Source organism: Eulemur rufifrons, chromosome 19, assembly GCF_041146395.1.
Source record: "Eulemur rufifrons isolate Redbay chromosome 19, OSU_ERuf_1, whole genome shotgun sequence".
Taxonomy (NCBI): domain Eukaryota; kingdom Metazoa; phylum Chordata; class Mammalia; order Primates; family Lemuridae; genus Eulemur; species Eulemur rufifrons.
The window spans coordinates 33,304,103-33,330,131 of record NC_091001.1 but is presented as its reverse complement, the minus strand read 5'-3'; the positions used below and the strand labels follow the sequence as shown (position 1 = coordinate 33,330,131).

General features: G+C 41.4%; 3 protein-coding genes across 3 annotated transcripts in view; 1 reads left to right on the top strand and 2 right to left on the bottom strand.

Annotated features, from left to right (window-relative positions):
- Positions 1-14,581, bottom strand: part of SEPTIN10 (septin 10) — a 57,050-nt gene extending 42,469 nt beyond the window's left edge. The window contains exon 1 of the mRNA XM_069495160.1: positions 14,452-14,581. Within this exon, the coding sequence (XP_069351261.1) occupies positions 14,452-14,481 (30 nt within the window). The 5' untranslated portion in view covers positions 14,482-14,581. The remainder of the gene's footprint in view (positions 1-14,451) is intronic.
- Positions 14,582-15,120: 539 nt separating this feature from the next.
- On the top strand, positions 15,121-19,042 carry SOWAHC (sosondowah ankyrin repeat domain family member C). The gene has a single exon (XM_069494074.1). It carries the CDS (start codon positions 15,183-15,185, stop codon positions 16,752-16,754), a length of 1,572 nt encoding a protein of 523 aa, XP_069350175.1. The 5' UTR covers positions 15,121-15,182; the 3' UTR covers positions 16,755-19,042.
- A 6,076-nt stretch (positions 19,043-25,118) lies between these two features.
- On the bottom strand, positions 25,119-25,772 carry LOC138400008 (large ribosomal subunit protein eL21-like). The gene has a single exon (XM_069494799.1). It carries the CDS (start codon positions 25,750-25,752, stop codon positions 25,270-25,272), a length of 483 nt encoding a protein of 160 aa, XP_069350900.1. The 5' UTR covers positions 25,753-25,772; the 3' UTR covers positions 25,119-25,269.
- Between the last annotated feature and the right edge of the window lie 257 nt (positions 25,773-26,029).

Genomic DNA, 26,029 nt, shown 5'->3' with positions numbered 1-26,029 from the left:
AAAAACAAATTCAATCTTGTTTTGAAATTACTCCTTCCCTTTAATTTAGAAAATTAAGTTAGGAAACAATACCCTGTTTCTAATTTGTGCTGTTTAATAACACTGTAATGAACTTCCTTCCTCTCACAGCAGCCAAAGAGGTGTGCCACTCAGATTCTCCCTTCAAGCAACAACTTGTCCTGTGCCTATAAAGAATGTGCTTAGCTGACAGCCTCCAGCTGCAGAGCCTTCAGGATGGCAGCAGCATCCAACCCAAGACCACTCTCTTCACAGGCAGCCCTAGGAGAGGTCAGTGGGGGTGTTGGGCAGTCTGGCCCAACTTTGTCAGATCCGGCACTGCTCTGCGGCGCTCACTGCCCAATTCTTGCTTCCTCCCCACTCTCCTTGCATAGCTATCAAGATCATATCAGGCCCGAAGGCTTTTCTCCCCCTTGAACTTCACAGGCATTACCCCAACCCATGCACCCCAACAAAATCTCTTACACTGCCAGCTTCCCCTCAGTGTCTGCTTCCACGAGGATTCTGACCAACATACCTGTACAAGCATCAATCATTCTGCACATCTGATAAATTCCTAGAACGTAATTCCTGATCCGAGGTATAAACATACTGCCAAACTGCCCCCCCAAAAAGACTGTACAGGCTTACATTTCCAATATTAGTGTTGAGTCAAAAAAAACAAACCATTTTTCCTCTGCTCTCACACAATATAGAATACTTTTGTGACCAAATGTCAGGGGAGGGGTTCCCCACCCACCAAGCAAGCAATTTTGTAGACGCTGTCCTCTAATTTAATTCTGACAGTATCTAGGCATCAGATCCCACAGGTCGAGGGCTCAAGTCTCCAAGACTGTGCCTCCCACTTCTGATGCTAATCACAAACCCCAGATTATTTCTGCCCATGCCTCTGACACACTGGCTGTTAATTGGGCTTCCCATAATCCCCTCCTCAGGTTTGATTAATTTGCCAGAGCAGCTCACAGAACTCAGGGAAACCTTTACTTACGTTTACCAGTTTATTACAAAGGATATTTTAAAGGATACAAGTCAACACCCAGATTAAGAGACACACAGTGAGAGGTCTGAAAGTATCCTGAGCACAGGAGCTTCTGCCCCCCCCCCCCCCCACCCTGTAGAGTCATAAAATCTGAGTTGCAAAGGATCTTAGAAGATTATCTTTGCTTCCCACTCAGTGCAGATGTCACCTCAGCAGCATTGATGCAGGCATGCACGGGGATATGCATGCCCCACATGTTTGGCTAACTGTAAACTCTCCAAACCCTATCCTTTTGGGGTTTTATGGAGGTTTCTTTAGGTAGGCATGGTTGATTAAAGTTTAATCAATGGTTTAACTTAAATCACTGGCCACAGTTGATCAACCTAACCTTCAGCACTTCTCCCTCCATCTGCCTCCGTTCCCTACCCCCGACCCCTTTGCAGCAGGTTGGGGGTGGAACTGGAAGTCTCAATCCTTTAATCCAGCTTTGGTCTTTCCGGTGACGGTGACCAGCCCCCAATCTGAAGCTACCTAGGGACTGCCAGCCACCACCAGTCATCATTAACATATAAAAAGACATCACTTTGGAGATTTTAAGGACTTTAGGAATTATGTCAGAAAACTGGGTCAAAGATCAAATATATATTTCACAATATCACAAGTATATACAGATGTCCATTTCATTATACACTCATCAATACAGGGTATTGACAATTTTTAAAATTTTGTCAATTTGATAGGCAAAAACTGACATCTTAATTTGACTTCTGGCATTTTGAACATTTTTCTCAGCTTTTTGGCCATTTCTAGTGTTAACAGAAAAAAAAGCCAAACTTTGTAAAATAATTTTAAAGAGATTTACTCTGAGCCAAATTTGAGGATCATGACCTGGAGCCACGTCCAAGAAGCCTTGAGCAAGTGGACTGGGTTACAGTGTGGTTTTATACATTTTGAGGAGACAGGAATTACAGGTAAAGTCATAAATCAATACATGGGAAACATACATTGGTTTGGTCCAAAAAGGTAGGCCATCTCGAAGTGGGGGGGGGGGGCTTACAGGTTATAGATGGGTTTAAAATTCTTTGACTTGTAATTGGTTAAAGACATGAAGCTTTGTCTAAAGGCTTGGAATGTTTTAAGATAAGAAGCTCTTAATCAGAGATAAGCCATAGGACATATGTTTGTTGTGTAAATTGAGGACCTGCTTATTTGTCTTCAATACACTTAGGCCTGTTAATGGGTTACAAATGATGTCCTCAATAAGGGAGCGGGGCATGATGAGGCATGTCTGACCTCCCTTCTCCTGGCAGGGAATTTAGTTTTAGGATATCCTTTTGGCCAGGAGGGGGTCCATTCAGTCAGCCTGTGGGGGAAGCCTTAAGATTTTATTTCAGTTCACACATTGATTCCCTAGTATTCTTTTTCCCCAAATTTTCCTTGTCAATTTTAATTCCTTTTAGTGAGTATTTCTCTGTCTTCCCCTTTTCTTTAGCTCCTCTCCCAGTTGCTAATTTGATTGACGTTTCTACCATCTAGCCTGCAAGGAACATGCCCTGGCTCCCAGGAATTCAAGCCATTTACTTTTCATTTAAGTAAGCCTTGAGATTTAGTTCCACAAGGTCTTTTCATATCAATGAGATGTAGTTTTATTGTCTTAATCTACTTGTCAGTACGTGCAGTTTCCGTGATTTGTTCTTCATTCTTCACCACATCACGTACTTTTCCCTTATTGCTTGCTCAAAGTTATAGTCATAAAATGAGTTGAAAAGGACCTTAGAAGATCATTATCTTTGCTTCCCACTCAGCGAAGAAGTCAGCTCTGCAGCACTGATGAAGGTTACTGTGCTGGGCAGCTGTTGCAACCCCGCCACGGCTCCCAGCTCAGTGCTTAACAGGCAGCCCATTCCTCTGCTAGACAGCTCTAGTCCTTCAGTCATTTCCCCTCATTGTGTCAAAATCTGCCCTTCTAGTCCATTCACAGGTCATGGTTTTTCCCTGGGGAGGTTCATTTCCATAAAAGACAGACTATGTTTGAATATCCCTTGATTTTCTAATGGTGGACAGGCTAACAATGTGGGGAAAAGTCAGGTTTCCTTGACTCTACAATATTTTAAAACTTAGGTATAAGACATTAAACCATAGAAGAACTTAGAGAAAACACAGATGCGTGTTTTTAAACCTCAGGGTATGGAGAGATATTCCGACCTTTTACATTTAAGGAAGAAGAGCTGAAAGGATCAGTGACAAATCAGGAAAAGATATTTACAGTTCACATGACAAGCAAAGAGGTATAACCAACAGCTCTTGTTAATAACAGAAACAAAAGAATACCCTGATAAGCAAATAGGGGAAAAACATGAACTGATGGCTTATGAAAATGTACTGGTGTGAACTAAAATAAAATTTTAAAGCTCACCCCCCCCACCGGCTGACTGAATGCACCCCCTCTTGGCCAAGGGGATATCCTAAAACTAAACTGCCTGCCAGGAGGAGGGAGGTCAGACATGTCTCATCATGCTCCCCTCCCTTCTTGGAGACATCCTTTGTAACTCAGTAAGAGGCCTAAGGCTATGCAACACAAACCTGAAGGTCCTCAATTTACATAACAAATCATGTCTGGTGGCATGTCTCTGATTAACAGACCTCCTTACCTTAAAATATTCCAAGCCTTTAGACAAAGCTTCATGTCTAACCAATTACAAGTCAAAGAATTTTTAAACCCACCTATAACCTGTAAGCCCCACCCCCAAGATGGCCTACCTTTTAGGGCCAAACTAATGTATGCCTTCCATGTATTGATTTATGACTTTACCTGTAATTCCTGTCTCCTCAAAATGTATAAAACCACACTGTAACCTAGCCACAGTGAGTCCACTTGCTCAAGGCTTCTTGGGCGTGGCTCCAAGTCATGGTCCTCAAATTTGGCTCAGAATAAATCTTTTTAAAATTATTTTACAGAGTTTGGCTTCTTTTCCGTTGACAAGCATGAGGTCTCTAACACACTAGCTTTTCATTCACTCCACAAATGTATAATATTACTAAAAAAGCCTCCCAGTTTAAGGACGGAATAACAGACCTCAGCCATTGTGGATCAAATCTAAATGAGTTGATATCCTTGCAATTGGAATTTTAGTAAAGGTGGGAAACATATATACAATTAAAAACATGGACAAGACACTCAGGGTATATATAATGAACTCTGCACTTCAGAGAAGACATTGCCAAGAAAAGGCTTGAGTGTCGACTTGATGGAGAAAAAGGATTTTCCCAGCAAATAAAGGAAAGACAGTAGGAGTCAGTGTGTACAAATGATGCCAGTATAACCAGTATGGTGGGAAAACTATAGTGAGCTCGTTGTTGCTGAAGCCTACAGAGGCTTATGTGTAAGTGGAAGGACTGCAGAAGACAGGAGACTGCAGAGAGGGCCAGGGAGGCTGTTATAGAGGATATATTAAGACATACACAGGTGGCCAGTAAGCACATTACAACATCATTAGTCATTACGGAAATGCAAACTAAAAGCACAATGAGACACCACTACACACCCATCAGAATGTCTAACAAACAAACAAAAAAAACTGACAATGTCAAGTACTGGCAAGAATTCAGAGCAGCATGAACTCACATTCATTCCTGGTGGGGCAAAATGGTACAGCCATTTTGGAAAACAGTTTGGCAGTTTCTTATTGAGTTAAATACACACTTTCCATACTACTCAGTAATCCTACTCTTAGACAAGGACCCAAGCGAAATGAAAACTTATATTCACATAAAAACCTGTAGGCGAATGTGTACACTAGCCTCATTCATAATCGCCAAAAGCTGGAAACAGCCCAAATGTTCTTTAAGTGGAGAAACTGAGGCACAGTCATACAATGGAACACCATTCAGCAACGAAGAGGATCCTGCAACAACATGGATGAATCTCAAAAGCATTATATTGAGCAAAAGAAGCCAGCTCAAAGGCTACGTTAATCCCTACATAGGAAAGGCAAAACAACAGGGGCAGAAAACTGGTCACAGTGGTTGTCAGCAGTGTGAGAAGAGGTTGACTACAAAAAAGCACAAGGGTATTTGGGGAGTTGATGGAACTGGTCTATAGCTTCATTGTGGTTATGTTGCCGCTCAACCAGGTTCATTTGCCCGCTGCCCAAGAGGAAGCCAATACGCTGAGTTAGCAGGGTTTACAAGGCAGAAAAAGAGTCTTTATTCTGCATAGCACTACGCAGACAGAAGAAATTTCTCAAAAGGGAGAAATTTCTCAAATCCACCTCCCTGAGAATTTGGGAGACAAGGCTTTCAATAGTAGTTTTAGGGTAGTTTGATAGGCAAGGGATTAGGCAATTGGGTTTGTTAATTGGGGCAAAATTATAGGGGTATAGAAATCATCTTCTCATGTTGTTTCAGTCCCTGGGGTCACAATTCCAGTTGAGTAGGTTTCTTGGTATGGGCAGCTGGTCCACTGGGTGAGTCAACCAATCCACTGGAATGTGGGGCCTGGAAGATATCTTAAAAACTACCTTTAGGTTTCAAAAAGGTGATATTATCTATGAGGAAAGTTAAGAATCTTTATGGACACCAGCTATAGGGAGAAGTTAAGAATCTTTATGACCACCAGCTGTGTGGCTCCAAGAGGCAATTATAGAGAAGCAAGCAGGTGGATGGTTATTAATTATTATCATTATTTTTAGCTAGGCCTGTGTATTATTTTAATAGCTAGGCCCTTACCCCAGTTCTTGCCTTGCACCCCATTACTGATTTGTGAAAAAGGTGGTTTCAGTTACATGACAGTATGCATTCATCAAAACTCAAAGTACTTCATACTAAAAAGGATACATTTTATTATATATAAATTATACTTTAATAAAAATTAATTCATAAAAGTATAACAAAATTTTCTGACTAAAAGTAATCAATACATGGGAAAGTAGTATCTAACAAAAACTAACTAGAATATCTGAGGATAAACTAAATGATTAATATATGTGTAATTACTTGTAAGCAACAATAAAAAAGAAAACATACAGTAAAATATGCAAATATAAAACAAAATTAAACTATTTTCTCCAATAGTTCAAATTATATTGCTGTATTAGGATCCTGTGGCTCTCAGAGCTATGTGGAAACTGTAAATTATAATTCTTTTCTATACAACAGGATCTCTGTTACTATATTAACAAACAGCCTATCTTCTACCAAAACAGAGAGCCCCTAGAAATCATCTCAATGACCTGTGTCACAGTGGAGAAGAGTTAACGTGACATCAGAATAAATGTATGGCTTAAGAAGGCTGTTAGAATTAACTGCTTATAGTGGCAACACATGCAAAATGGTGGAGCACTGAGGAACTGCCAAGGCTGTGTGAGAGGACCTGGGGCAAGGAGGTACGATGACAACTCGAACGAAATAAGAGATATTCTGTTCAACTAAATTTGATAAAGTTGACTCTCATCCAAAAAAATGGAGCTAACAGTACTCAGCTCATGGGTTGGAAGGATAAAATGTGATAATGTAAGTCAAGTACTTGCCATGATAAATGCACTTCACCATCCGGTAGCATTCAATTACCGCAGTGGACATAGTTATAGCAACAAAGGACAAATCCATAGAAAAATATATCTTGAATACTTTATCTTTTGCAAACATCTTTAGAGATTACTAGACCGCTAAAAACATAAAAATATGTCCAAAGAGGTTGAAAATGGCTGAAGTTCACTTTCATTTAAAAAATATAGGCATTAAAAGAAATTTTAAAGCTATTTTTTTCATGATTGGTAAATTAACTGAAAGGCTTCTCATATTATTTTAAGGTTGAGTATATAGACAATCTGAGATGGTGAATCTTCTTCCCACCTAAATGTTTAGCTAATTCTTCCCTGCTAATCCATGGCCATCTCTTTAATACTTGGCTCAATATTGAGCTTTGGTAAAAAGCTTTCATTCTACTTATTTCAGCTAATATGAACTGTAATCGCATTAATAAGTTGCATTTTCCAAATGTTCCTATTAGTAAGCTGCTTAGATTTAGAATACAGTCTCCATAGAAACAATATCCTAAACGGTTAAGGTCCTGAGTAGGTTTTCAAATGCCTATTTAATCTATTATGTACCAAGTCTTAGACTGTTTTCAAATCTAGTAGCAGACTTAGAAGAAAGGACATTTCTTGCCCTATTTCTAGACTGGCTAATTCTAGATCATGTATTCTCAATGGGGGCAATACCCGTATCACGTCCACCCTCCAATGGGAGCAGAAATTAGTTCTTGGAGGATGAAAAAAGTCAATAGTTTGTGTCCCTCCCCCTAACTCAATCCTATCTGAAAAAATTTTATTCTTTTATATTCATTTCCTTTCATTAGGGAGAACTTACATTATTCAGACTAATCATTTAATTAATATTAATTGAATTTGTTATCAACTAAATTTGATTTAAGTTTAATTTTTGTCCTGAGGAGGCAATAATGAAAAAAAGTTTGAGAAATAATGTTCTACATAAACCTTGAAACAGGGAAAGTTTACAGTTAGTCTTTTCCCACCTCCCTTTCTGTAGCCCTCCCCACGCAGGACTCCTTACCCAGCCTCGCCCTACATCAAAACTACTTTTCTATGTTCATCCCAAAGGAAAGTCAGACTTTCTTGATTCCCAAAATCTCACTAGGTGTTAGGAAAGTCAACTACTAGCTAACCTGCCCAGAGGTATCTACACTTTCACAAGAGGAGAAAAGGACTTTCTATAAACTGGATTTCATGCAGTGTACCTGGGAAAATGCTGAAGATTACGCTGGAGGTGGGCAAAAACTCAATGTCTGTTTCTGAAGCCCAGAATCAATGAATGTCCTTGGATTGAGCAGTACTAGCTAAGAGGACAATTTTTTATCTATACATACACACAGGACTACCTTAGTCAATCCATTCCTCTCAATGTCCTTTATAACAAAGACATCTTTTTATTTTAATTTTCAAAAATCATTCAAGTAATTCTGGCCTAATTCACAGCTCAAAGTAATGTTCCTGCTAAATAGTGTATACGCAACTAAGCACATATATATGTACTGTGTACAACTTCTATTTGTCCATGAAAAAACTGGAGTACAGACCACTCAACACAACATTTAAGCTATCCATCAATATACTTCCTACCTAGTATTTCACAATTTATGATTTCTTTCTATACATCACAATCTCTAACTAGAACAATAGGACTCCTTGTTGTCCCCATAAATATGGTCCACAGCAAGGTTAGGATAAACTTGATCTGGTTTTTCAGACGGGAAGGTAACAGTGATCAGAGAAGATGCTCACAGTTCTCCCACCTTATCTTTGGTAAGCCCCGTTGGTCACTGACCCTAGGCTGCCTGAAACTAGCATGGCGGAGGTGGGTGCCCACCCTACCTGGCACAGACATGTGGGGCCAAGCCTGTTTGCCGTCCTCCAAGTCCCTCCCACATCCACACTTTAAAAAGAAATTAGGTACCTCCTTTCCTCCTCCTGACCTTAACCCCTCCTTATTCCTCACGATGTATATTTTATTTTTTTTCAACTTATACCACTGTTTTAATTCACATTTCAATTATATTACTCAGGTCTGACATCCCAGTAAACAACGCTATGCCTTCTATTTAATTTCTACTTCTGGTAATAAACAACTCTGGAACACATCCTTTGTTAACTAAATGATTATTGTGCAATCTCTACTAAACTTCCAAGTATCTTATCTTACATCCATCAGTTGTCCCAGCACTATATAACAGAGTAATTAGGATTCTTTAAACAGAAAAATATTTGGGTAGCCTTAAATGTAATAAGGCTGAGAGGGTGTATCTTTACCCTCACCCTTAACACAGGTTCTACAGCCTCAGCTCTCCCACGTTCATGTTACCCCAGCACAGACTCCCACTGACTCTTACTTGACTCTCCAAGCATCTCCCCTTCTGGCAGAAAGAAGTACAAGTGAAGTTCTAAAGCTGAGCTCGTGTTCCCTCAGCTTCATTTCCTCCCCAAGGCTGCACTTTTGAAATCTTTCAGGTTCCCTTTGACTTGACTTTCCTTTTCTAGTCTCAACACTTACTTTACTTTAAAAACGTTTCCCAATAATTTATTTATTCCATAATTTAAAATCTTTTAGTGTTTGAAAAAGTACTCTGAAGGAAATCTGGAAATTCTAGACTTCCCAGTACAGTTAATTCATGGTTACTGAGAGAATATAACAATGTTTCTGAAAACAGAAACTCCAACACAAGCCTGAGTATCCCGGTACTTAGACAACTGACACTGTTCCAGAATATGCAGGACTCAGGACGATAAAACTCTAATCACACAGTTTCATTTGTCTGGGATAGTAAGGATTGTAGGTAGCCAAAACTGGACCTGTCAAAAGTGACATAATTTACTTATCACAGATCAGGAAATGTTATAGACAAGGTACCAGGGTTTTTTGTTGTTGTTGTTGTTGTTGTTGTTTTAAGAGCTTTTATCAGCTCTGTAAACTCAACCTTAATTCCTCAAAGCAGTCTGGGCATATCTGAAAATATGTCATTCTAGTCAAAGCCTTGGCAAAATAACCAGCATCTCTAAGTATGTCCTGTTATAAAGAAAGCAGATTTTTATTGAACTTATGTAAGTAAGATCTGAACCATAAAACTGATGCAATTACTAAGTAAGGGGCATGTTGGAGGTAACAGTGGAGATAATATGGTACCGGTGTGTTCCCCAACCCCCAGGCCACAGACCACTACCGGTCTGTGACCTGTTAGAACTGGGCCACACAGCAGGAGGTGAACGGCAAGTGAGTGAGTAAAGCTTCCTTCATCTGTATTTACAGCCATTCCCCATCACTTGCATCACCACCTGAGCTCCACCTTTTGTCAGATTCAGCAGCATTAGATTCTACATTATTGTCAGTTGTATTATTATTTCATTATATATTACAATGTAATAATAATAATGTGCACAATAAATGTAATGTGCTCGAATCATCCCAAAATCATACCCCACTCCTTCCAACCCCCCACTCCCAGTCCATGGAAAAACTGTCTTCCATGAAACTGGTCCCTGGTGCCAAAAAGGTTGGGAACTGCTGTGGTACAGAGTAGATCTCACCATTACTAGCTGTGATTTCCTTTAGCAAGATGCTAAACCTGAGTTTTATTATCCTCTTCTATTAAAAAAAGTCTGAACATATGTTAAGAGTATCAAATGAGATTTAACACAAGAGCTCTTTAAAAAAGAAAGGCAGAATGAAAGTGAAAATAAAACATATTAAAATCTGTGGAACACAACTAAAGCTGTGCTCAGAGGGAAATTCATATCACTAAATGCATACGTTAGAAAGGAGGAAAAGTTCTAATCAATCATCTAAGCTCCCCCTTCAAGAATCTAGAAAAAGAAGAGCAAAATAAACCCAAAGCAAGCGAAGTAAATAAAGAAGGAAATATAGAAGAAAAGATTTTCAAAGAAAGGGAATAAAGATCAGAAATTGATCATATTGAAAAACAATAGAGAAAAATCAACGAAACAAAGTTAGTTCTTTGACAAGATCGATGAAATTGACAAATTACTAATAAGATTGACAAAGTCAGAAAATACAAATTACCAATATCAGCAATGAAACAAGGATATCACTGAGACCATGAAGACATCAAAAGGGTAATAATGGAATACTATGGTCAACTCTATTCACATGAATTTGAAACACTGGAAGGAATGGATCAATTCCTCAAAAACCATAAACTACTATAACTCACCCAATATGAAATAATATGAATAGATGAATAGCCTGATAACATTAAGGAAGGTTGACTTCATAATTTTCAAACTTCTAAAATACAGATCTCCAGGCCCAGATGGTTTCACTGAAGAATCCTACCAAACATTTAAAGAATTAACACTAATTCTACACAATCTGTTTCAGAAAATGCAAGAGGAAATACTTCCCAATACATTTTATGAAGCTAGTATTATCCTGATACCAAAACAAGGACAGTACATAAACCTACAGACCATTATCCCTCATGAACTTGATAAAGAGTATCTACAAAAAAAAAAAAAAAAAAAACTCACAGCTATGGTGCAAGACTGAATGCTTCTCCCAACATCAGAGACAAGCAAAGAGATCTGCTCTCATCATTGTTATTTAACATAGTGCTAGAATCTAGACAATACAAGGATGGAACGAAAAGGCATATAGATTGTAAAGGAAGAAATAAAATTGTTCCTATCTGCAGATGACATGATTGGTTATGTAGAAAAATCTCAAGGAATCTACAGATCCCAACTGCTAGAATAAATGAATTCAGCAAAGCCACAGGATATAAGATACACCTACCAATATATATACTGTTATATATTAACAATGAATATGTGAATGATGAAATTTAAAACAATTATTTAGAATTATTCAAAAAAATTAAATACTTAGGTGTATTTGCAGGATCTGCATGCTGAAAACTGCATAATGTTAATGGAAGAAAACAAAGAAAATATAGAGAAATTAAGAGAAATACCATGATCATGAGTTGGAAGATTCAACATAGTAGAGAGATCACTTCTCCCTAAATCAATATACAATGTAATTCCTCTCAAAATCTCAGCAAGATTCTTTTTAGATATAGACAAGATGATTCCAAAATTTACAATGAAATGCCAAAAACTAGAATAGCTAAAAAAATTTTTTGGGAAAAAAAAAGGAATAAAGTGAGAGGAATCAGTCTACCATATTTCAGACTTACATAGCTACAACAATAAGATTGTGTGCTGAGAGAAACCCAGAAACATTTTTGGCAAAACTGCAACAATAATGCAATAGAGGAAAGAGAGCCTTTCCAACAAATGATGCTGGAGCAACTGGACATCCATAGGCCAAAAAATGCCCCTCGATTAAGTATGACACATTATAGAATTATTAACTAAAAATGAATCATTGGCTTAAACGTGAAACGTAAACTATAAAACTTTTAAGAAAAAAATAAGAGAAGATCTTTGGGATCTAGGATTTAGGCAAAGAGTTTTTAAACATGACATCAAAAGCACAATCCATAAAAAGGAAAGTTGATATTAATAAAATGAACTTCAAAATTTAAAACATTTTCTTTGCAAAAGACTATGTTAAGAATATAAAAAGACAAACTACAGACTGACAGAAAGCATTTGTAAACCACATTATCTGAAAAAAGATCAGTATGCAATATACATAAAACTTTAAATTCAACAACAAAACAAATTTTTTTTTCAATTAGAAAACAGGCAAAAGATATGCTATGATGAAACATTTCACCAAAGAGGACACACAGATGGCAAATAAGCAAGTGAAAAGATGTTCAACATCATTAGCCACTAGGGAAATGCAAGTTAAAACCACATGAAATATCACTACACACTTACCAGAATGGTTATATTAAAAATAGGAACAACACCAAATGCTGGTGAGGAGGTGGAAAAACTGGAGCTCATAGATTGCTGGTGGGGATGGAGAATGCTATAGCCACTCTGGGAAAGAGTTCTTGGCAATTTCTTATAAAATGAAACATGCAACTACCATATGACCCAGCTGTTGTTTTTCTTGGGTTATTTATCCCAGAGAACTGAAGACTTAGATTTACATTATGTTACATTATGAGTTACTGTACATGAATGTTTATAGCAGTTTAATTCATAATAGCCAAAAACTGAGAACCACCTAGATGTCCTTTAAACAAAGGTTTAAAACAAAGGTTTTCTATACCACAGAAAACCAATCAGCCAACCACTGATACTTACAACAACATGGATGAATCTCCAGACAACTTTGCTGAATGAAAATATCCAATTCACAAAGGTTACCTACTTGGACAGTCCATTATATAACAATCTTGAAATGACAAAATTACAGAAATAAAACACAAATTATTGATTGTCGGGAGTTAAGGAAGAGGTAGGGTGGGAATGAAGTGGGTGTGGTTATAAAACGGCAACATGAGGGATCCTCCCTGTGATGGGAAGGTCCTCTGTCTTCCCTGTAGTTGTACCAATATCAGTATCTTGGTTGCGGTATTGCACTACGGCTTTGCAAGATACTGTGGAAAACTGGGTTAAAAAAACTGGGTAAAGAGTTCAGGAGTTCTCACTATACTGTATTATTTCTTACAACTGCAGGTGAATCTACAATTATCTCAAAATAAGAAATTTAATTAGAAAACAAAGGTAGCCTCAAAACAAATTAAGTACAGGCAATTGACAAGAAATCCAACATCAGCTAAATGAAGCGCTCTCTTCTCCTCGTTTGATTTGATGCTGAAGATTACAATGTGAATTAAAGAGTTTATGAAACACACCTTCTTCACCAGTATCCCCCAATATCTCCCTCACCCACACATGCACACAAACACAGCAACTGTAAAAAGGCAATCCAGATAGAAAAATTTAGACTTCTCTAAATACTTGATAGAACAGAAAGAGATCTGGGCTGAATCAGGGAGAAAAATCCTTGTCCAGGCTCTATAAAACAAATCAACTGTGTCACTTTGGACAGATCCCCCAATCTCTCAGCCTACAAGCTGAACTGTTTCTACAATTTAAACTTCTCATGTATGAGATTGCTTAGACCAGTAGTTCTCAAACTTTTTGGTCTCAAGTCTCCGAAAAGCTTTTGTTCATATATATAGATTACAACCTTTGATATTTATAGTATCCGAAATTAAAAGGGAGAAAATTTTTAAAGAATACACAAAAACATTCCATTAGCCCTCAGAACAGTGAGGTCATTCCACATCATCGAAAACTGCTCCCTCTGGAAAATTCGTGTGCCATTGTAAAGACAATGAGAGTGGCAAAGGCAAATAACACCTTGGTATTATTATGAAAATAATTGTGACCACACTGAGAACCAATGGCTTACCATCAAACGAGATATATACACAAAAGTGATTCGAAAAGTACAAAACTCTGGAGAAATGTGTTCTTTTGGAATACAACGATGCTCAGGCGGGAAAAAAACCCGGTTCAAATCCCAATGGAGGACAACTTGGACAACCGCACGGTTAGGTAAAACGGGAAAAGCTTTTGAAAGGCCATGGAAGCTGGGGTTTATTCAGTGAGTAGAGTGTTACAGAAGTCTACACAACTGTACAAGATTACTACTACTGTATTAATCTGCACTGCGCGCTCAAAAACCGTTATAAAAGCGACAGAGCTACAATCACTGTTTTGGAGTTAACTTTTGGCAAAGACGGGGAAGCCAACCAGAGAACCGCCCCCAACGCCCGGCCGCCCAACACTGCGCCTCGGCGAGGGGGGTCCGCCCGCACCCCTCGTTCTTCGGGCCCCGAGCCGCACGGCCGCCGCGACCGCCCAAGAAGGGCGCGGGTCACAATCCCGGCCGGACCAGGCGCGGCCGGGCGGGGGGCTGAGGAAGGTCCGCGGGGACACGGGAAGCGCGGGGCGGGGGCCCGGCGGAGGGGTGCGGGAGTCAGCGGGACTCACCAGCTGCCGCGCCACCTCGGAGGAGGCCATGGTCGCCGGCAGGAGGGCGGCGAAGCGGCGGTCTGTGCCCGGCCCCGAGCGGCTAGTCCGGGCGGCTGCGGGCGGGAAGGCGGGCGGGTCGGGGCGTAACCCGCGGAGCGCTAGGCGCGAGACGCGGGGCGCGGCCCCAACCGAGTAACGGGCGGGGCAGCCTCAGCGGCGGGGAGGGGGCAGGGGCGGGGCCGAGCCGGCGGCCGCAGGACGCGCCATTGGCCGCGCCAAGCGCCTCGCGCGCGGAGCGAGCCCCTCCCAGGAGTGCCCCTCGACGTGTTAAGAGGACAGAAAGTCAGCGTGGGGAACCGGGACTGAAGAAGAGCTGGGACTTGAGAAGCAGACGCGAGGATTCAGGCCAAGACTCCTCAGCCGATCGCCCGTAGCCAGTGGAAGCAGTGATTGTGGGCTCCAGGGCAGTTACCGGAAGTGGGCGGGGCCGCCGGCGGCGGGCGGGAACGAGGAGAGCAGCGCTTAGTGTGACCGGAAGTGGGCGGGGCGGGGCGGGGCTGACGGGGGCGTGCCCGCACGGGCGCTGCCCCAGAGAGGCTGTGGCTGGGTCCTCTGGCCGCAGACGCCGCCGAGGCTGGGAACCCGCGGAGCCAGCGCGATTCTGTAGCCGTCGGGAGCCGGGTTCTCCGAGCGCGCCGAGATGGCGCCGGGCTGAGCCACCCGCGGGCGAAGGAGCAGCGGGGTCGGGGATGGAGGGACCAGCGGAGCTGGGCCACGAGGCGGTGCTGCGCTTCCTCGCGGAGCGCGGGGGCCGGGCCCTGCACGCCGAGCTAGTGCAGCACTTCAGGGGCGCCCTGGGCGGCGAGCCTGAGCAGCGCGCCAGCGCCCGGGCCCGCTTCAAGGAGCTGGTCAACGCCGTGGCCACGGTGCGCACCGACCCCGCCGACGGCTCCAAGTACGTGCACCTCAAGAAGCGGTTCTGCGCGGGGCCTCCGCCGCCCGAGGCCGCGCCCCCTGGGCACCCGCCCCGCATCGAGGTGACCGCCGAGCCGGAGGCCCCAGACGGCCCGCCCGCGCCCGAGGACCGCAGTCCGCTCCCCGAGGCAGCGGCTCCTGAGGCGCCCCCCGGGCCGGGCGATGGGGAGCCCCCTGCCGCCGCGTTTGGCGCGCCCCCCAGCGGCGGGGCCCGCAGGAAGAACTCGCGGCGCGACGTGCCGCCCCTGCCCCGGCTGCCGGCCCCCGGGCCCAGCGAGGACTTGGAGCCCTCGCCCCACGGCGGCGAGGAGGCAGACGCGGGTAGCTCCCCTGGGGCGGCCGGCACACCGAGGTCCACCCGCCAGAACTTCCGGGACCTGGTGATGGGCAGCTCCCCGCAGCTGAAGAGGAGCTTGTGTCCTGGGAGCAGCAGCCCCGGGATCTCCTCCGCCGGAGGACGCAGCCGAGGCGGGGGCGACTCCGACAGCGCCTCGGTGGCTTCTTCGTCCGCGGAGGAAGAGAGCACTGGCGGGGGCTTGGTGACACTGGACCCTCTGGAGCACGCCTGGATGCTCTCGGCCTCCGACGGCAAGTGGGACAGCCTAGAAGGGTTGCTCACCTGCGAGCCGGGCCTGCTAGCCAAGAGGGACTTCATCACCGGGTTCACCTGCCTGCACTGGGCCGCCAAGCATGGGAGGCAGGAGCTACTGGCCATGCTGGTGAACTTCGCCAACAAACACCAGTTGCCAGTGAACATCAACGCCAGGACGAGCGGTGGCTACACCGCCCTGCACCTGGCAGCCATGCACGGGCACGTGGAGGTGGTGAAGCTGCTGGTGGGGGCCTACGACGCCGATGTGGACATCAGGGACTACAGTGGGAAAAAGGCCTCCCAGTACCTGAGTCAGAGCATCGCGGAGGAGATAAAGAACCTGGTGGGAGCCCTGGATGAGGAGGACAGCGAAAGCGCTGTTGGCAGCGGGGGTGGGCGCTGGAGGCTTTCAAAAGTGCTCCCCTCGCATCTCATCACCTACAAACTCTCGCACGTCCTGGAGGATGGGGGCGAGCATCACCACCATCATCACCATCACCATCACCATTTGGCTGAGGGATGGGCTGGAGGCAAAGCAAAAGATCCAGGTCGTAAAGCCTCCGGCAGCTCTAGTGGGCGAATAAAACCCAGACTCAACAAAATCCGCTTCCGAACCCAGATCATCCACACCACACCCTCTTTCAGGGACCCAGACCAACCACTGGAGGAGGGGGAAGAGGAGGAGGAGGAACGGTCTCTTAAAGGTCACTCATCCTCCTTCAAATTGAGACCAAAATCCAATGTATTTGGGTGAAAATATTTTCTTTTAGAAAATGCTAAGGTTTATTTGTTTTCAGAAACAGAATACTAGGTGTGGGTAAGGAAATGAGACCAGAAAAGACGGAGGCTAAATTGTGCATTCTCACTTGAGGGGTTGGAATGGATGGGAAGCAGTTCTTTTCGGGGCGAAGTGGATATTTTTTTAAGTAATTCATCATACCTTGATCTATATCTCTTTTTCCCACTTCACCTCTATTCTTCAGTCCTGTTTCTGAAAACTGAAATGTATCTAAATTGGAAGGGACAGAATTGATGACTGTGGTTTCCTTTGCTTTAACTATTACTGGATGCCATGCAAAATAAGGAATATTGCACTTTTATGTATCTGTTTTTATAAGTGATTACTCTTACAAGAGCAACAAAAAATGCAAATTGTAATGAAATTGGTAGTATTTGTAAGTTGGAAAACTACATGCTGCCCTTTTTTTTAATAATTGCATTTGCTTTTTAAGGTACTACTGAAGGTTAGAGTTGAAATGCAAAAATACTAATTAGGGAACAATGAATAAAATGAGAATTCTGTAGGTATCCTATTTGTATTGTAAGTAGCAGTTCAGTTTTTTAAAAACCAATTTTAGTTTTAATCACAGAATTAAAGAAATGGGGAACATGCACTTTTGAGTTAATCTGTAGTACGGTTTCCACTTCATTATCTCTAATACCGCTGTTAAGTTACACCAGTGTTAAGGTACATTATTAATTACTACACAAGTTTTTATTTAAAGAAAAAAACACTGTTAGCCTATGGCATGTTGAAATAAAATATTGTCTCATTCTGATTCTCACTGACCTGTGTTGCTATTCTAAAACTAAATTTGCTGGAGTTTTTATTCTGGGGATAATCTAACCATTGGGTCTATTTGGCATAACCCCTATTTAATGGTGCTTAGAACTGAATTACCTACAGAAACTGTTTCTGGTTTAGGTAATTAGCAAAAATTGGCATAAATATTAGTGAGCCCATGCTTCTGTGAAATAATTATTAAACCAACTTAATGATTCTCAATGTAAGATACACTTTTAATTTTACTAATACATTCATAGTCTGTTTGCTTTGCAGTAATGTTTTGCAAATGCTTAAAATGCTAAATCTTTTCAATTTTCCAACATTTCCTTGAATCTATTAGATACCTATGGTGTAGTTACTGCAAAGCTGTGTAGTAAATCTACCCAGTTAAAATGGCACTTTATGAAAGGGAAAGGAGAAGAAATGGGACTATTTCTACATACAAATGCTGCTGGCTATTGAATTCCATTGTATACTCTTCATAAAATACTATTCATTAAACTTAAGGAGTTGTTTAAGTATGGCTCTTAATTACATTTCATTTATGTTAGAGTAAATGGCTTTATAATTACTTTAAAATCTAACTCATAAGCATATTAAATGTTTGCAACAAGATTAGAAACAACTTTTGTGGGAGACTAATTTGAACAATTCCTTCTTCCTTAGTCTTTTGGGTCTCATAATTGCTGAACCCTAAGTACTGACAGCCTACAGGATGACAGAGTGAGTGAACAGCCTCTGAAGGGTGAATGAACCCATATACGAAATGCACAGAGCTGCAGCATTTAGAGCTCTTAGATCTTTAATTTTCTAAGTCATAGAAATTTGTCACAAGTTTGTCACATCTCTTTCTACTTGGTAATTGAATTTGTTTAAAGATGGATGAAAAATATTCACATAAAATATATATAAACTATTATCCATTTGTGTGCCTTTTGTTTCAGGATTATGGAAATGGACAATGTACATTTGAAAAGCACTTTTATCCATACGTGTGGGGGAAAAACCAATCTAATTTTGTGTAAAAGAGAGATTCTTTGAAAGTGAAAACCTGTCATTTGTTCTGAATCTATACATGTTACCTTTATCTAGTGCAGAATAAGCTATAACTTCCCATTGAGGAATTATAATTTTCGTAGACATGTAAAACTCAAGTAACTTTAAAAACTAGACACTTCAGAGCCATCAAAAGGTACTATTGAATCACAGGCAGTATTAATCTCTTAAATGAGTATGTTAATAACTAATAGCACAAAATCTACAATTTGCTAGATCTTTAGAGATTGAGTCATACATCATTTACCTTGCTTTTCACACTAAAGGCTTTAACTTTTCTGATAAAATATTTTAAATTTTTGAAAATCATGCCTGAGGGGAATTAATTCTAGCATTCCTTGTCATGTGCAGTAAATGTAGCATTTTCAGCTGCTTAACTCTACATTCCTCTTATTTTCCAATTTCCAAATAGATTATAAAAAGCAAATGTTTTGTGTAACTGATATTCATAGAGTTGTGTCTACCATTAATGGAAATATATATGTAAAATACTTCAATGTTTATTGATATGAGACCGTGGTTAAAAAACCCAAGTATGTCCATGTGTTTCCTATAAGTACACTTGAAGCTAGTGTTTGTCACAATTCTCTTCACTTTCATGGTATATAAAATGCAGCTAGTTTATATATAACTTGAAAATCTGGTACTATTTTATTCATGCCTGAAATCTTGGAATTGTCTGCATTGTCTCATTTTTTAAATAAGTGAAAGTTTGGGAATTGGAGAATGTAAAGTCTTTGTAAAATTCTTTTTGTCAAAATAAAAGGTTCAGGATGGAATTTTTCTCTGAATTGTCTAAATTTCTGTAGTCCTTTAGACTTTTTAAATGTAAGTGTTTTACGGTTCACAGGACGCTTTTTGAAGTTTCTGTTTATTTAACCCTTTTCCTTTCTCCCTAATTTACAGTTACAGAAATGAAGGTTGGTGGCTATTCAGGCTCATGCAGTTAGTGAGATCTTAAAAGTCCATCTTTAACACAACATTGTCTTTTCTACGCTTTGAATAGCAAATATTTTAGCAAAACTGCTGTAGTTTGGCACCAGTGGTGGAGCAATCAACTTGGAGAGAAGATAGTACCTCCACCACTGCCTTTCAAAAAAACTACAGGAGTTGTGCATTCACTATCCATAAACCCTCCCTACACAGACACAACCTCAAAGCAGGTGTGGAAGTGCCTTTTTCCATTTTCTTCAACCTCCATCAAGCATTGGGTGTTAATGAACTCATTTCTTTATCAGAGCTGCCTGTGATCTATATTTTTAACAACATCCAACTCTGTCATTAACAGATGACAAAGGGATGTGGGAATCCTTGGTGTAATTGCTATTTCTGTTTCTCAGGGAAATCCCACTATGATTGCTACTGGGGTTTTTGTTGTTTTATGACAACTCAAAATATTTTTTAGTATAACTGAAAGACAAGTAGTTTGTTTTTCTAGAATGACTTTTTTCCTTAGAAGTACATGTCTTAAGAGGATTCATTGAGCAGTTTAAAGATACTGTTGAAATTTTTCTTAGTGAAAAATTAATTTTACTAAGTAAATAGCATTATTTGGACTTTCTTGTACAGTTAATCCCAAAATTAAGTACTCTGAGGATTTGCTGCAAACCCCTGTTCCTTCGATGATGAGTCAAATCTTTGTAAATCACTTATTACAGGTCTGGAACAGGACTCTAAGTGAACATGTTTCTCAAGATACAACAGTTGGGTTCATGTCACTACCAGTTTTTTCCCCTGAAGAACAGCACTTTCATGTCACCATACCTTTTTCTCCTTAATCTTCTCTTTAAATATCAGTTTCATCTCAGGAAGTGGATTTCCCATTCTGTTAATAAATTGCCTGTTTTTTTTTCATGTTTGTGTATTGCTGTGGACTGTGTGACAAATGCCCCACTCTTGCACAGTGCCTGGCATGCTGAAGGTACGCAATAAGTGGGTCTTTTAATGGAAAACATTAAGTATTTCACAGTGTTGCATAATATAGATAATTCAACAGTATGCAGTCATGCTAAGTGAATGAAGGTAAGTATTTTTCATACAACATGACTTAAATGCCAACCAATCACTTCATCTGCAGCTCAGCCAAAAGATCAGCAATTTATTCCGGTTCTGGAGGTAAAAATGGGTTTATTAGAATTTTACACTGAGAGCGACTTCAGAGATTTCCAAGGTAAGTTTGATTATAAGAAAGTTTTACCTTACAAGCTGACTCAAGTACACAACTCTCTCAGAGAATCTACTCTAACTGGCCTTAAATATCCTAAGTACTGTCAGGGATACAAATGACTACTTATTTGGTGAAACCCCAAAGAACAAATAAATAGGGAAATGAATTTTAGTTTAGGTTAGAGAACTTTATAATAATCATTTTAAGCATGTCATGGACTGCCTTATGAGGTGCAACATTCAGCCTTTGGAAGTAATGGGTCAAGAGGTTACATGAGCACTTGAAAAGTTAAAATAGATCATTTTGAAGCATACCTATGATGATTCTGTCTCAAGAAACACGCTTCTAAGCCATATTCTTTCTGACCAAAGCTTTAGCAAAAAGTGCCCTGACTTAGAATGAAGTTAACTAGCATTTCACCAGTGGGCTTAAATAGGATCATGTAAGTTTTCTTTTTAACCCAATTTTGTGCTATTCTGATCAAAGAACCTGGGAGCCCCCACTAGAATACTCTTCTAGGTCTCTAAGAAACTTCGAATTTAGTAGTCTAGAAATAAAATTGAGCATCCTCAACACTTGTCCAGAAGTTTTCGATACTGACATACCAAATCTTTGAGTTTTTGCTCAAGAGGCAATTACTTAGTTGCAGTCAGCAGTTCAATACTATGGCCATGTGCTGAGTCTGCACCAAGGAGATTCTAAACCTGGTTAAGGAATTTCTTTGGCTGTATGAAAATGGCTAATGCGTTTAGGAAGCTTACTGTGTGTGCCAGGTGAGGTTTTAAGCACTTTATAAAAAGTAAGTTGTTTAATTCTCACAACACCCATGTCCTGTCTATTGATAGAGAATTGAGGTGCAGAGACCCAGGTAGCTGCTACTTGCCCAAGTTCACATAGCTAGTTCTTAGCAGAGCCTGGCATGGGGCTCAGGCAGCTTGGCTCTAAGGTGTGTGGAAAGTACTAGACCACCCCACTTCTCTGGGAATGTGAGTCACCTGTCCTGACGCTTACAGGGCTACTGCCTAGTGATGTACAAGTAATGTAGAAAATTCATACAACTGTATGAGACCAAACTAAAAACCACAAACAAGCACTAATGATCTTGACAGATAATAACTTCAACACACTAATATTATTGCTGCACAGAAATAGGATTAGAACTAGATTTTTAGGTTTTTGGTTTTTTTTTAAGTATCACCTAGAATCAAATTAATTTGGGTCAGGAAATAATACTTCCTTAGCTCAGAATGGTGGAATTGCTAAAATGTTTGGGATATAGTTATATTTCTTTTCTTTTCTTTTTCTTTTCTTTCTTTTTTTCTTTTAGTATCACCTCCCCTCTCCCCAGCCTCTACTGATTATACCTCCTCTGAGCACTTAAGTATTAATGGATGGACTCAGGCCGGCGTCCACATAATCAAGATTAAAGCCAATGTGGAAGAAAACCAGTGACACATCACCCATTTTCTCTACTATAAATTTATAAATTTGTATCCCGCTAAATTTGAATTTGGTAGTTCATTTTAGAATAGGCAAGAGCTCACCTTTGCTCTATTACAGAGGGGGCAATTTTATGTTTCTAGGGAAAAAATCTTTAAGGATATTAACTCATTGTTTGCAAAGTATTCTTAAAAATGGGTCACTTAATGCTCCATTGAGGCCCAGTTAACTATGCATGTACTTCGAATAAATAAAAATATCTCGCTTTAATTAACTATTTCAATATTAAAAATGTAATATATGCTAATAGATTTAAACAAATTACAGTATAGAAGGAGATAGGGTGAAAAGTAAAAATTACTTGCTCCTCCACTGATTTACATTCCCTAGCAAACCACAGTTTCCTTCCATACTTTTGGGTTGATACTAATTCAGGCTGACCTCTTGATTTAAAATAACTTACTAATTTTTACTGGATTATCCTAATGTAGATATGGGTGGGGAGCTAGAATTTAGCTTCTCATCTAAAGGACACTTAACTGTGAGGCTTCAGAGGTGGGAGGATCATACGCTACAGTGCGGACTATGTGGGAGGCTCCGCTCAAGTCTGGGGTCCATCTCGAAGTGTCCTGCTGTGGTCTCTGAACCGGTGTACTCGACGTTCTCAGAAGGAGATTTCCACACGAACATCTGCCCGTGCCAGCCCCTGCCTTGACCCACCAAGAAGCTCTCCGCCATCCGCCCGCCAGCGTTTGGACCTGGATGTCCTCACTGCGGCCTCCCGCCCACCTGCCGCGGGCTCCTGGCGGTGCGAACACACAGCGCCCTGTCGGGCTCTGGCCCTTTCCCCCAGGTGTGCTGACGGCTGGAGCTCACTTCCGGTAGATGCCCTCCTCCCTGACACCACCCCAGCCCCACCACCCGCTGGTTCTTTGCCCCCCTGCCGAAGTGTTCTTGCCACGTCTTGTGGAGAGCAGATGTCAGCAGTCCAGCCATCGTGGCGCGGGCTTGCACTCGGGACCTGCTTACGGGTTAATGGAATGAACCACTCTTTTTGTCAGCTGGCTTCCCACCGCCTGTACTCTGCTCCACGACTTTTGGATCTCTAAGAGAGGACATATTTGGAGCTGCTTTAACCAAAGCCGAGGGTGGCCCTGACGGGTGGCTTTCGGCAAGCGACTCTGGTTTCCGTGTGGTCGGATGTCATGAGTCTAAAAGCTATCCCACCCTGATGATCTTTCCCAACATCTGACCTCCAAAGGCCAACACGTGCATGGATTAAATTCTGTCCCCACCTCCCGCCCCAGGGGCATGCCCAGGAATTCCTTCCAGGAAAGGTAATGTTTGAATTCATGACCAACCACTAGAAAACCATAATTCCTTTATTGAAAAGCTGGACACCACCTTGGAAGCCAAAATCAATCTCCTATAGGAACTTCCAAAACAAGGTTGGTAAATTTGGCATGTGGGGAAGAAAAAAGAAGAGAGAGGACACAGGAGAGCCTGAGATGGGGTCTGGATAGCCAAGGTGTGCTCATGAGAGTCCTGGGCAAAACTGCAAAGGCAGAGGCTGGACAGGGGTCTTCTTCTAAGTCATCTGTGTGCCAATTTAATTCTGCAAGAACTTGGTGGCTGCCTTCTGTGTGCTGTGCGGCTGGGGAAGTAGCTGGGTCTGCTGCAGACTCAGTGCTTCGCAGGCAGTTGCTTAGTGAGTGTTCAAAGGACTCTTGGGAATGTTGAATGGTGACCTGAGGCTAAGACAAAAATAAACACTATGGTTCAGTGCATCTTAGAAAGTTCTTTTGAGGTGATCTCCACTCGGGGGCTGCTCCAGGCAGGGCCAGTAGGAGACAAGCATATGAGAGCAGGTAGGAGCCATCTGTGAGCATGCTTTGAAAGCCAGACTGCAAGGTTTATTCATAAAGAGGCTCTGGGGAGCTTTTTGAGCAGGAGGATAACAAGATGCATGCTATATTTTAAGAAAATTCATCTGGCAGAATCAATTGCTTTTACTATCCTGAGGGATATTCTGGACCATGACATGTGCTTTCAGCTGACCTTGCCCATCTCCCAAACATGGTCTCGCTCTTAGACTGTTCCTTTGAGATTCCATTTGATGCCATCTGTGAGTTATCTGGGAAATGTTACTTGAGGTCTGCTCCTCCTTTTCTTCCTTCGTGGGGAAGTAATGAGTATAGTCTAGAAGTGTGAGACTCTAGTGCTGATAGCTGCAGATTCTCTCAGTGTGTGTGTCTCCTTCCACACATCGCTCACTGTCTCTGGGTTATACACAGAAAATCTATTAATTCAGATTTGGGCAGCCCTGAAATTAAACTCTTAGCTAACTACAAACAGATATTTTGGTAAGCAAGTGAGCAGAATGAAGGAGTATTTTAAGGGAAACATTGCTAGGAAAGGGTTTTATTTTTGACGGCTTTAAACCACAAACACATGCCTTTTGTTGAAATGTCAGCAGAGGCTAACATTAGCGTAGCATTCTGAAGAGAGAATTTCTGAACTGAGTGGGAAGGTGGAAGAGGATAAGCTTTCATGTTATTTTAACTAGTAAATTCTGTGATATAGATGCTTACTCTCATACCCCAGAGACCTAGCTGCCAGTCACTCCTAGTGTTCATTAACGGTGAGGCCTTTGCAGAAGCAAAATTTTGTCAGCCTACTTTGAGTTTACCTAATAGAAATAAATTGCACTTGTAACATCTTACAATTTAGATTTTTCCTCGATTCACATTGATTTAACCCCCATCAATACTGATTATATATTATCAAAATCTTTAATTGACTCATGCAAAACATAGATTCTTTATTTTCCCCTTAAAAGTGATCAGTATTTCTTTTTTCTTTTTTTGAGTCTAGTGGCTTTTATTAGTTTTGTCTCCTATGCCGTGAACTCACAGGGCATAGGTTCCAGCAAGGCTCAAGGTCCTTTTCTTATGCTTCTTACAAAGTGTGCTATGCATGGATCCGGTCCCAGCACCTCAGGCTCCTCTCCACTGCTTCTCACAAAGTGTGAGACACCTATTATGCCATGAATTCATAGGGAATAGGTTCTAGCAGCTCAGGCTCCTTTCCATTGGTTCTCACAAAGTGTGCTTCTCTGGGTGGAGCAGGCTGGCGCTTCAGTTGAACCCAGGTACCTTTCTCTTTGGCTTCCTTCTTTTTCTGATCATTTTCCTTCACACATTTCAGGAAGCTATCTCGGCTCCTAGAGTGCTTAATGTGCTCAATACACACATTAATCCTCTTGGCAAGAATCTTGCCCTTAAGTTGATTGTTTACAACAATTCCAACAGCATGCTGGGTAACATTGTAGACTCTTCCGGTTTTACCATGGTAACATTTGTGGGGCATGCCTTTTTGAACAGTACCCATTCCCTTGATGTCTACAATATCACCTTTCTTGTAGATTCGCATGTATGTGGCCAAAGGAACAACTCCATGTTTTCTAAAAGGCCTAGAGAGCATGTATCGGGTACCTCTCCTCTTTCCCTTTGTGTTCGTCATTTTGGCGAATTACTGGAAGATGGCGGCTCCAGCCGAAAGGAACTCACTATTTCTTGATCACTGGAAAATTCATCTGCCATTTATGTGCCATCTAAACTTAAGCAAGGTATTTATGAGTTTCAGTAGTTCATCTATAAATTGGAGGTGATATATCCAGCCTATCACACAGTTGTTTTCAGATTCAAATGACGTATCATGTGGATGATTAAAAATACTATAAAGTTAATGCCTTAGTCCATTTTCTGTTGCTATGACAGAATACCTGAGGCTAGATGAT